The following is a 12,587-nucleotide window of genomic DNA, read 5'->3' as shown; positions in this document are numbered from 1 at the left end:
AAAAATAAAACCTGAAAGAAGGCATCGGAAATGTGAATGGCACATTGCTGTCAGCACAGGGACTGCGGTGTCACAACACAGGAAGTATGGAAGCACACTTTGCAGATCCGTAGTGACACTCAGGGGGGCACCGAGGTAATTTTGGTGCCCAGACCTGAAGGGCTTCGCAGGCAACCCCCCCTCCGCCGTGAGTTAAAATTAAAAATTTAGGGGAGGGGCTCCCTGCCACCTCCCCACCCCGCTGCTGCCCTGCAGCGCTGAACCATGGTGCTGAAAACGTCAAGATTCAAAGCCGCCATGTGCATGGCCAGGGGGTGAGCTAAGCAGGCCTCCCCCACCCCTGTGGTGGCGTTGGTGGTGGATGGAGCGGGAGCAGCTGCTCCCTTGAGAACCGCGAGGAAGCTCTGGCGTGCCTGTGTAGTTAGAACAGAATGTCGCAAGCCCATGACATCATAAGCTGTGGCTACCCATGAGCAGGGAAATGGGGTTAGCGGAGCACTTGCTCCGCTAACCTTGTTTAACGGACTAGTTGGTATTTAGTGAGGTTTGCTGTTGGGAGCTGTGTGGCTCCCGTTACAGCACACAACCGCTGGAAAGCGGGCCGGGCTCCCTTAGCTCGCTTTTCAGAGCTTGTGAGAATAGCCTCAATATGTAGAGCATGAGAGCCAGCGGGGTGTAGTGGTTAGAGTGCTGGACTAGAACCGGGGAGACCCGAGTTCAAATTCCCATTCAGCCATGATACTTGCCGGGTGACTCTGGGCCAGTCACTTCTCTCTTAGCCTAGCCTACTTCACAGGGTTGTTGTGAAAGAGAAACTTAAGTATGTAGTGCACCGCTCTGGGCTCCTTGGAGGAAGAGCGGGATATAAATGTAATAATAATAATAATAATAATAATAATAATAATCAGCTGTTGTAAAAAGATTGCACAGACTGACTACAAACAAAGGCATGACAAGGTAGCAGGGATGATACACTGGAACATCTGCAAAAAATACAAGCTACCTGTAGCCAAAAATTGGTGGGACCGTAAAATTGAAAAAATGAAGAAAAGTTGAAGAAAATGAAGATGTAAAAATATTATGGGACTTCCGACTACAAACAGACAAACATCTGCCACACAATACACCAGATATCACTGTAGTCGAGAAGAAAGAAAAACAATTCAAAATAATCGACATAGCAATACCAGGGGATAGCAGAATGGAAGAAAAAGAAATAGAAAAAAATCACCAAATACAGAGATCTACAAATTGAAATTGAAAGGCTGTGGCAGAAAAAGACCCAAATAATCCCAGTGGTAATTGGCACCCTGGGTGCAGTTCCAAAAGACCTTGAAGAGCACCTCAACACCATCGGGGCCACAGAAATCACCACCAGCCAATTACAAAAAGCAGCTTTACTGGGAACAGCCTATATTCTGCGACGATATCTATCATAACAGCAACAACATTGATAATAAAATTCAGCCATCCCAGGTCCTTGGGAAGGACTCGATGTCTGGATAAAACAAACCAGTCAATAACACCTGTCTGACTGTGTAAACAAGAAATAATAATAATTTGGCCCTGAGAAAGCAAGGTTTTGTCCAAGAAAACACAAGTTACCACAAACCAGTCTCGAAGGGCCAAACACCACATTACATTGAAAGTGTTGTCTAACACGAAGTGTGGGCACTAAATAAGAAGTACTGCCGCTGCTGAGTGCCAGTGTAAAGCACAGGGAAGGTGCAAATGTTGACAAACTGCATGACCCTCAAGGACATATTTTCGGGTGGCACAAGTGCTTCTGGTGGAAGGAGACGTTGTTGGAATTCCCCTCAGTGCAGGACTGCCATTAACATTACAAACCATCAGCCGCACTGGCACTTCTGACTTAGCACACACACTTTGTTAGTCTGCGTATCAGCTTATCTGTCTCCCTCCCTCCCTCTCTCAAAACTTATATAGTACTCCTAGAGGTGGGGGGTGGGGGTGACTGGGAATGCAATGCAATGTATGGGGAGGGAGTACTTAGCCTTTTCCTCTTGAACTGCAGTCCCAATGAATGCTGTCCCCATTTGGGGATCGAAATATAGCTCAGTGGTAGAGCACCCGTCAATTAATCATCTTTATTACGGTCCAAGACCAGCATAAGATATAGCAGTAGAGCATGATTTAAAGCTATGTTATTTTAAATTTCTGCTCTAATGCTTTAAAACTATAATATAAAACTAGAAGGCTGCTACCCTTAAAAAAGAAAGTAGCTAATAGCTATACAATTATTTAAAATCATAAGCATATGATTTTAAATAATTGTTTACAATAACTGTTTTGATTGTTTTTAATGTTGTTTTAGAATATTGTTTTAACAATTTTAAGTTGTTATGTTTTAAATTTCTTGTTTTTGTTTTTAACTAATGTTTTAATGTTGTTTTTATCTTGTTGTAAACCGCCCAGAGACGTAAGTTTTGGGCGGTATAAAAATATTTATAAAGTTTTGGGTGGTATAAAAATAAAAATAAAAATAAAAATAAAAATAAAAATAAAAATAAATAAATAAATAAATATGTGGAATATATACTATGCAAAAAGCGGTGGCTAAAACAGAGTATATAAAATAAAACATCTAAATAGGAACAACAACAACGCTAATAATAATATAGTTTAATACTATGCAGAGCTGATGCCAGGAAATGGCCTAGCAGTCACGACCCGGTGGATCTTACACGCTGCCACGCAGAACTTGGCAGTGTTATATGTGAAGGCCGGGTTTTCATCTGGGAGCAGCAACTGGGTATAGACATGGTATGGTTTGCCAGGGTATTTGTGAAATAGCAGAAATATAAGCTTGGCCGGAATGTCTCTGTCAAAGGGGCAAAAAAGGAGTCTGTTTGTTCTGTGGTTTCTACCTCCCCAGTGTCCCAAGGACAAAGTCTCTCTGCAGCTGGGATCTTTCCAAATTTGCCTTCCAGAACGGTGGGGGAAGGAAGGGCATGACAAGGGTAGGTAGAACACCACTTTGCATGCAGAAGGTCCCAGGTTCAATCCCTGGCACCTCCAGGCAAGGCTGGGAGAGTGTCCTGCCTGAAACATTGGAGAGCTGTCAGTATGCAGTACTGAGTCCGATGGACCAATGGTCTGACTCCATATGAGGCAGCTTCCTATGTTCCTGTGACCCATCTGAAGCTTTTCATAGCCTCCACTGGGAAGCTCTTAACTGTGCCAGTCGTGATGGCTCCTTCAGACAGCTGCCATGTAAGTTTCAAAGACACACACATGCCGGGCCAAAGTCTATGTTCTTTTGCTCTCAGCTGCTTACTCCCCTGCAGTTGAGGGGATATGGACCAAGCAAGGGTTAAGAAGAACCAAACAAACGCAGAGCAAGCTACTCACAAGATCTCAATATTCTCACTTAAACGTCAAGGGGAAAGCTAGTGTGGAGACTTTATGGTAACCTTTAAGTGACAGGATGGGAAAAGACCCAAGCAGCCCCTGTGAAAAACAGCTCTGTTCAGGGAGCTCTCTCTGTAGCAACCAACAGGAGCATCCTACAACATCTGGGACACAACCAGGGAGCAGAGTATCAGACAGTACTGGTGACTCTAAGGCAGCAGGCAAACCTCCTCTGGAACTCTTCATAGAAGGTATTTTATTGAACCTTGTTGTGTTGGAGTGTATATTATCTCATTGGAATTTCCTTTTTTATATCTCTTTTGCATAGTTCTATTATGCAGTTCACCCTTTTCAAGAATAGAGACATTCCTGGTTTGCACTGGGAGTCCCTCTTCCCCAATCTCAGGATACTTCAAGTGTTTGATTCCAGCATTCCAGCCCATTCGTGGTTTGGCTACTTCAATTGGCACCGGGGGAGGGGGGGAACACAGTTATTAAGAGGCAGACTTCTTATAATCCCTGAGCTCCAAGAGACAGACATATATACACAGACAGTTTTTCAGATGTGTGTAGCAAACAGGACATCATATGTTATGCCTGGACCAACTTTCATCTTTCTGTCCTTTATGGAAGTGCCTGATTGAATTTGATACTGCTCCCCACCCAGAATCAAGATCAAGCATTTTGATAAAGAAAACGATGTGTTACAAGACTAGGGAGCCGTTTCCCATCTGGTATGTAACTTGAAAATCAATTTCTGCAGCTTGCAATGTCGACGGACGAAAGCAGCTGGGTTCCAGAGCGCGAAAGCACAGTGGGGACCAAATTTCTGCAAAAGGCACGCAAGAGTCCTTTAGTGCCAATTGGTGAGTTTAGAGGAAGCTGGAGTGCCCCCCCCCCAAGAATCTGTGTGTGACCTGTTCCCTACTCAGTATTTTAGTGCCATACTAAGAGACTCAAAGAAGTCCTTTGAAACAAAGGCTCTGTTATGGTAAGGGAGGTGTGATGCTAAAACAAGTGTGAGGCTACTCCAGCTACTCAAGGCGGCCAGGAAGCCAATATGGCCAAGAGATATTGCAAGCAATAGCAGTTGGTGAGCCAGGCCCATAGATTTTGGGCATCAGTGCCATCTCAAGGGACGAATGCTAATAGTTATTTTGGCAACATTTACCTCCCTAGAGACAGAAAACAGGTGATAGTATTGTTACACTTACAGCTGTGTGTTATCACCCCTTTATCCTTACTGCCAAATGATTAGGGTAAAATTGCAGTCATTTTTGCACAAAAGTAAGGGTAACAATGAACAAATTGTACTCTCTCCATGGAGTAATCTTTGGAGGGCATTTCTACTAGTTTTCATTTCTGTTCCTCTGACAACATCGATGCATTTTATTGTAGTTTTTGTATTTAAACAATTTCCAAATGTTTTAAAGACACTATTGCAAATTTGGCTGCTGGAGGCCTGACAGGCCAATAAAAGCATGATAACACACTGAAAGCTGAAAGTATTGCAATCACCTCTTTTCCATCTCTAAGGGTATAGACATCAAAAACCACAGTGCGCATTTCTCCCCCCCCCCCGCATGGTACCAACCACACCAGCTCCCATGTAACTAACTAACTAACTAACTTATTATACTGTCTATCCCAGATGACTCTAGACAGTTTGCATGAATAAAAACAAATAAAAACAAAACAAATAACCCATTTAAACAATTTAAAATTACAACAATTTAAAACCATGCAAAAATCACCAATGGCCCATGGGGCTCAAAGGGGTATGGGGGGAACATTTTGTTGGCCTGAAGACCTCTGGGTGGAGAATCTGTCCTTGTGAACACGTGAAGCTGCTTTATAGTGACACAGATTATTAATCCAGCCATATATTGGTCTAGTACTTTACTGTCCAGTAGGTGACAGACAACAATGGCTTTTCAAGGTGTCCATGAAGGGGTCTTTCCAAGCCCTACTGCAACCTTAGAGTAATGTAAGTGGAGATGTGGGACTGGGCATGGGATCTTTTGCATGCCACACATCTGTTCTTCCGCTGACTTAAAGTAAAGGTAAAGTGTGCCGTCGAGTCAGTGTCAGCTCCTGGCGACCACAGAGCCCTGTGGTTGCCTTTGGTAGAATATAGGAGGTGTTTACCATTGCCATCTCCTGCGCAGTATGAGATGATGCCTTTCAGCGCTACTTGTAGAGGCCTGGAACATCAGGGCTACGAGGGCGCTTGACAGGATTGCTCCTGAGCGGCCTTTTAGGGCTCGTTGATCTCGGCTTCCTTGATTCTCTGAGGAACTTTGAGAGATGAAGCGAGTCAAAAGATGTCTAGAGCGCAGCTGGAGGAATACTAAGACAGAAGCCAACCGAGCATGGTTGCTTGCACATGTTCAGAAGTATACAGTGGCAATAAGGGCAGTGGAATCTACTGATTTCTTCATACTTATTGCATCAGCAGATTCCTGGCCAGCAGCCCTTTTCTGAATCACCCAGGGGCGTAGCTATAATTGAGCGAAAGGGTTCAAAGGACACGGGCCCCCAGCTGCTGGGGGCCCTCCAGCTCCATACCTCCCTATTTTCTCCATTGTCTCCCTCAATCTGAGGGGCCGCCAGAGAGAGGCATGAACACGGGCCCCCTCTCCCCTAGCTACGCCCCTGGAATCACCCATTCTTTGCTGGGAAGGGTTGATTCTGGTGACCTTTTGTCTGGCTGCTGTGACATGTTTGCTAGGTTTTTCACGGATAAAATTGCTCGCCTTTGGTCAGAGTTGGATTCCAAATGCTCAGTATCTGTTGAGGTAGTAGAGACTGAGTCTTGTGATACTATCTGGGATACCTTTGAGCTTGTTGAGGCTGATGATGTGGACAGGATTCTTGCCAACGTGGGCACAGCGACCTCTACCCTGGACCCTTGTCCCTCTTGGCCCATTAGGGCTGCGAGGGGGAATGGTCTGTCTTGGTTTCAGTGGACGGTTAATTTCTCTCTTCTGGAGGGGTTTGTTCCATTAGCCCTTAAAGAGGCAGTGATCCGCTCTCTTCTGAAGAAGCCTTCTCTCGACCCTGATAATCTGGATAACTATCGTCCAATCTCCAATCTTCCTTTTCTTGCTAAGATTCTGGAGAAGGTGGTGTGTGCTCAGTTGATGAGAGTCCTGGAGGAAGATTTCCTGGATCCTTGCCAGTCAGGTTTTAGGCTGCAGCACTGCACTGAAACAGCATTGGTCGCCCTGTTGGATGACCTGTATCATAATCTTGATGTGGGAAGAAGCACACCTCCCTTGGTTCTTCTTGATCTCTAAGCAGCCTTCGATACTATCAACCATGCTACCCTTCTGGAGCGCTTAAGTGGGCTGGGCATTGAGGGCACTGTTCTTCAGTGGTTCTGATCCTATCTCACAGGGCGATTTCCATTGGTGTCGACTGGGGGGGTGAGTGTTCTGCACCCTGGCCCCTTTCTTGTGGGGTTCCACAGGGCTCAGTCCTTGCTCCCATTCTCTTTAACATCTACATTAAGCGGATGGGTCTGGTCATCCGTTGGTTCGGGGTAAGTTTTCATCAATATGCTGATGATACTCAGCTTTACAGCTCTACCCCTGGCCAAACAGGTGATGCTGTCCATGTTCTGGCTCAGTGCCAAAAGGCTGTCAGGACCGGGATGGGCCAAAACAAGCTCAGACTTAATCTCTCCAAGTCCGAGTTGCTCTTGTTCAGTCTGCAGTCTGGCCAATTGCCATGTATGAGTTTAATCTCATGACGGGGTTGCACTTTCCTTGAGAGAGACGGTTTGTGATCTGGGGGTCCTTCTGGACCCACGGCTCCTGCTTGAACAGCAGGTGGCGGCCATGGCCAGGGGTGCCTTTGCCCATCTTTGGCTGGTTCTCCAGTTACAGCCTTTTCTCACCTGGCAGGCCCTGGCAACAGTCACTCACGCCTTTGTTACCTCTTGTTCGGATTACTGTAATGTGCTCTACCTAGGGTTGCCTTTGAAAACGATTCGGAAGCTTCAGCTAGTCCAGAATGCAGCGGCCCACCTCCTTATGGGTGGCCATAGATTTGATAGTGTCACACCTCTTTTACGGTCGCTGCACTGGTTGCCTGTTCACTTCCGGGTCCAATTCAAAGTGCTGGTTCTCACCTACAAAACCCTATGGGCTTAGCACCTGTATATCTCCAGGATCGCCTCTCTTGGCCAGTTGTATCTCGTCCTGTGAGGTCTTCTCAGCTGGCCCTCATTAGTGTCCCAGGCCCTGGTGTAGTATGTAGTGCGTGGTGCCTGGGCCCATAGAAGGGCTTTCTCTGTGGCCGTCCCACTTCTTTTTAACACTCCCCCCGCCTGATTCACTCCCCTCCCCGGCTGCTTTTAAGGCCCTTCTTAAGAACCACCTATTTTGCCAGGCATTTGCCTAATAATAATAATACTACTAATAATAATACTAATAATTTAATTAATTAATTGTTATTGGTATTGCTGCTCACTGTCTAGCGTATTTGGAGAAGGTGGTATATAAGAAAAATTCAATCAATCAATCAATCATATCACTGCTGCTCAATATAGGTGGGAAACATACCAGCAGGGATTTGAACCAGCAACCTCTGGCTTGCTAGTCAAGTCATTTCCCTGCTGTGGTGGCTACTCCTCCACTGACTTAATAGTTCTCAAAATCATTAGAATTGGAAATCCATGCCTGTAGATTATAATAGCCCCTTGCTTAGTTACCATGTGAATGCTGGGTTTGATGGCCCCGTGGTCTGGTGCAGTAGGGCTCTTATTAATTCATTATGGAGAAAGGAAGAAGCATCCTATTAAAAATATGAATTGATAGTAGTTCTGACTGTAAAACTTTGGGGTATTAGATTCAAACTTGTTTATTTTGATACATGGATAAGGGCAGTTCTTAATGTAGACATACATTAAAAACTGGAAAGAGCCTCCAGTGTGTAAAAGCAGCGTGTAAAAGTGGAACTGGTTGCTTATGATGGTTGCAATATCTCTTTCCTTGGGTTTTTAAAATTACTAGCTGGCCCGGGCACAGAGCATCTGTGCCCCTATTTTGGCCCAGCTGTTTCCTCCTGCTCGCTCTCCTGTCAGCTGCCCCCAGCCGATCGGCCAGCCATCTCCTTCTCCAGTCGGCTGGTGCGGTTCCGCCAGCTGGCTGTCTCCTCTCACCAGTTTGGCTCTGCTGGCCGGCAGGCCGCCTCCTCCTGCCAGCCTGTTTTCTCCTGCTAGCCCACCTTCTCCTCCAGTTGGCCAGCACGGCTCTGCTGACCAGCCGCCTCCTCCCGCTGTCTTGGCTCCGCCGGCCAGCTGCCCACCTCCTCCCACCGGCGCAGCTCTGCTGTCGGCCGCCTCTGCCAGCTGGTCTCCTCCTGCCCCCGGCTGCTTCCACCTGCTGGTGTAGCTCTGGCCGTTGCCTCCACCCAAAGCACTGTCTGGGTCCGGCCAGCCGCCTCCTGGTGCACTCCACCGCCCACCCAAAGTACTTGCTGTCCGGGTCTGTCAGGGACTCTCGTGAGGATTCCGTCCACCACGCATCCCCACAGACTGGCACGTCTACGAGAAAATAATAATAATAAAAAAAATTACATATATATATATATATATATATATATATATATATATATATATATATAAAATTTTAAAGCAGAGATTAAACAGTAATCAGTCCAATCTATAGCAGGTATAGGATGCCCTGTTTTCTATGGCTTCTTCTCCCCTGCAGGTATGGTGGGGTTTACGGTTGTGGCAGCCTACGGCCTTTACCGACTGAAGGAAAGGGGGAGCATGAAGATGTCTGTCCACTTGATTCACACTCGGGTAGCTGCCCAAGCCTGTGTGGTTGGAGCTGTAACTCTTGGTAAGGCAGGGGGTGAAGAAAAAGGAGGATGTGTTACAGGATAAAATTTGGGACAGTCACCTTGGCTAGAAGCTGCTAGGTATGCCAGAGGGATAGTTCTGGCTGGCCTCAGAGGAAAAGTCCAGAGCTGGAGCTAAAGCACCTGGAATAACTATTAATGAGGAGGTTTGATTGAGGCCTTTAAGCCTGAGGGCTCATTCACCCATACACGCCCATCCTTGGCAACTGTCGCTTCAAGGGTGGACTTGGATATGTGAACGGGCCCCTGCAGATTCATTGCCACAGGCAGAGCTTTCAAATCCGATGCTGTCACCTCCAGTGCAATGCTTTTCAACCAAGACCCTTCTTACACACAGCTGAATCGTCAAGCATGGATAGTAATTGTGTGAGGCAAGGGCAGTCCAAGTTATTTTTGCTACCTGAGACAAAGGACCATAAGATGCCTCCCACATCCCTCCCTCCCCGCTGCTGCAGGTGAGTGTCCAGCATTCTCAGGCCATGTGGCTGAGGCAGCAGAAGCAGCGTCATGAGAGCATTCCCAGACTTTGCCAAGCAGAGGCAGCAGCAGGGGCATTCCTAGCTCATGGGGGGCAGGGGAGAAGAGAAAGAAGAGGCATGACCTAGAGAGGCAAGGAGGGGAAAGGGTGAGGACGGATGGTGGCAGCAGGGTAGCAGGCCTGTGGGGTGGTGCCCCCAGCAGTGGGGTGGGGGTGGCCATGCTTGCCATCCCTTGCACTCCTCTTCTGGCCCATGCCTGAGGCAACCACCTCACCCAGCCTCATAGAAGCAGCACCCTTGATGTGGAGCAGAGTTCAAGTGATAGCCCTTTGAGGACAGAGGACCATTTTATTTATGCATTTTTTTCTGTGTAAACTGCTTTGTGAACTTTGGTTGAAGAGCCGTATATAAATAGTTGTAGCAGTAACAAGAATCGGTAAGCTAGAACCCTTGTCGTCCATGAGCATCAGTATGGTCTCAAGCAGGGTTGCTCAACTTTGGCCCTCCTGCAGATGTCAGCCTACAACTCCCATAATCCCTTGCTATTGGCCACTGTGGCTGGGGATTATTATGGGAGCTGTTGTCCAAAAACAGCTGGGGGGCCTAAGTTGAGCAGGCCTGATCATGGACTTATTTGTAGATATCAGTCTTACAGAATGATGGAAGCCAAATGGACTGAGTGGCTGTCAGGGCCACAGAGCCACAAGCTCTTGATTTTTCATGGATCAGTCATGAAACATAACATAGCAGACGTGGCAATATGTTGAGGGTAGGAGACCCATGGAAAGGAGAGCTTAACTTGATTCTACTTGGCTACAGGAGACAAGAATAGCAGTTTTCCTTAAAAGCCACAGGGAACTGGAAGGCCAGCAGCCAGATTTGATTTTGGCTGTACAAACCTAAGTAGAAAACTTTGGAATCAGGTTGAGGGCTGTGTGAAGAATGTGCAACAGGCACAGCATATTCGTATTTACACACTGAATTTAAAAAATAAATAAATTCTAGCCTGTAGGGTAGGGAAGACAAATTTGAAAAAGAGTGAGAAATGTCTGGTGAAATTTAAGAAACAGAGATTTCTAAGAAGCAGAGGCTAACCCTTAAGGGCTTTGTGCAGCCTTTGTGACTAGCAGCACAATTATATAACCCGTCGAGGGTCATATATTATATTCATATATTATATTCCCCGTCGGGGTCAAAAAGCCCTGTATTGTCTATAATTCTCTTCTTGACTCTCTATTTTGCTATAACACCACTTCCTCTCTCACAGGTGCTATCTATAGCATGTACAAAGACCACTTCCTGAAAGAGTCTTCGGGTGGGACCCAGAAATAGGCTGGACATGGATGGCAATGGTTTGTCCCTTCTCCCCGAGTGGATTTGGAGATCCCTGTGGCAATCCCCGTAGGGTTGGGAGATCATCTGGTTTGCTCTTGCAGAAGAAACATCCCCTGCAGCCTCAAATGCTCACTTTAATACAGCTTATACATTCCCTTGAAACATCCCATTCAAATGTTCACATATATATATATTTTAAGTTACATTACAAAGTACAGGGAGAAACTTATAGAACCAGAGGGCTGGAAAAACCCTTACAGGATCTGACCAACATTTCCGCAAACCAATGTTTTCCTCTCATATCCAAAGAAAGACGGTATTAACTGCCTTCTTTAATCACACGAAAAGTCCATCTAATGCAGAACCCTGCCTCTGTCAGTAGCTGGTACCCCTGCTGTTTGCAAAAATCCAGATCATTTTACAAAATATTTTAAATAATAAAGCAAGACACATAAGCCAATTAACTGAATTTGACCACGTATTGATTTGCCAAATTCTGACTGCAGGACATATTCTCTACTTCTGTGATTGATTGATTAAGTGCCATCAAGTCAGTGTCGACTCTTAGTGACCATAGATTCTGTCCAGGATGATCAGTCTTCAACTTGTGCAAACCCAATAATACATCTCTGCCATGGCTTCCCTTGCGAAGTATCTGCTCTATAGGTTCTGCTTTAATTGTCTTTGTACCAGAGCACTTTTTAAAAAGGCTATATTTTGCACATGACTTAAGAGCAATACAAATATCTAATGTCACTATTTTAAACATGATCTAAACTTGTGTATAAAGGAAAGATTGTGCTGTCAAGTTGGTGACAACTCCTGGTTACCAGAGCCGTGTGGTTTTCTTGGTAGAATACAGGAGTGGTTTACCATTGTCTTCCTCGCACACAGTATGATGATGCCATTGTCACTGAAATGAGCAGCCACCTCCAGCACCTTCCTATATCGCTGCTGCCTGATATAGGCGACTACAGTTATATTTACTAGGCACAGTCTGGGAAGCACATCGGCAGGGATTTGAACTAAGAGCCTCTTGCTCCATAGGCAAGCTGCTTCCCCGCTGTGCCACCACAGCTGATAAACATTTGTATATACACAGGGTCAAATTAAGTAAAAATTGACTTTGTATTAGGCCACTGATCTAAGCAGAGGTGAAACATTTCTCACCCTTCCTTGTTTATCTATGCCATAGGTTCTTAACTGAGCCTCCTTTGGAAGCATACTTGAAATATAGCTGAAGCTTTTTTCTTTATTTTTTGTTGCTGGGTTTTTCATATGTTTTCCTGACAATGTATTGTTACACTGTACCAATATGAATGAAAAAAAAATAAACAGTTTAAATAAACAAAATGAAAAAATAAACAGTGTAAAAATGCACGTATTTGGTAAGATGGCTTATATTAGCATTTTATTTTGAATAATATATTTGTCTGGTCATTGATATATTTCTCTAGAACAAAGAATTGTGTTGGCAGCCTGGCCTTCTGGGGTTGTAGTCTTCAGAACCATAGGACAGGGCAATCA

General features: G+C 45.5%; 1 protein-coding gene across 1 annotated transcript; it reads left to right on the top strand.

Annotated features, from left to right (window-relative positions):
* The first annotated feature begins 3,517 nt into the window (after window positions 1-3,517).
* Window positions 3,518-12,434, top strand: HIGD1B (HIG1 hypoxia inducible domain family member 1B). Its single transcript, XM_053262850.1, has 4 exons — window positions 3,518-3,623; window positions 4,136-4,238; window positions 9,093-9,227; window positions 10,993-12,434. Exons 2-4 carry the CDS (start codon window positions 4,142-4,144, stop codon window positions 11,055-11,057), a joined length of 297 nt encoding a protein of 98 aa, XP_053118825.1. The 5' UTR covers window positions 3,518-3,623; window positions 4,136-4,141; the 3' UTR covers window positions 11,058-12,434.
* Window positions 12,435-12,587: the final 153 nt, after the last annotated feature.

The sequence above is a fragment of the Hemicordylus capensis genome, chromosome 6 (assembly GCF_027244095.1).
Source record: "Hemicordylus capensis ecotype Gifberg chromosome 6, rHemCap1.1.pri, whole genome shotgun sequence".
Classification (NCBI taxonomy): Eukaryota; Metazoa; Chordata; class Lepidosauria; order Squamata; family Cordylidae; genus Hemicordylus; species Hemicordylus capensis.
The sequence above is the reverse complement of the archived record's forward strand: the minus strand, read 5'-3'. Positions and strand labels throughout refer to the sequence as shown.

What these genes read in the sequence shown, in the direction of transcription:
- HIGD1B (XM_053262850.1), top strand. Translation starts at nt 4,142, where the DNA reads ATGTCGACGGACGAAAGCAGCTGGGTTCCAGAGCGCGAAAGCACAGTG. An exon ending in GAGTCCTTTAGTGCCAATTG is followed by an intron (nt 4,239 to 9,092) that starts GTGAGTTTAGAG and finishes TCTCCCCTGCAG; the next exon opens with GTATGGTGGGGTTTACGGTT. An exon ending in GGTTGGAGCTGTAACTCTTG is followed by an intron (nt 9,228 to 10,992) that starts GTAAGGCAGGGG and finishes CCTCTCTCACAG; the next exon opens with GTGCTATCTATAGCATGTAC.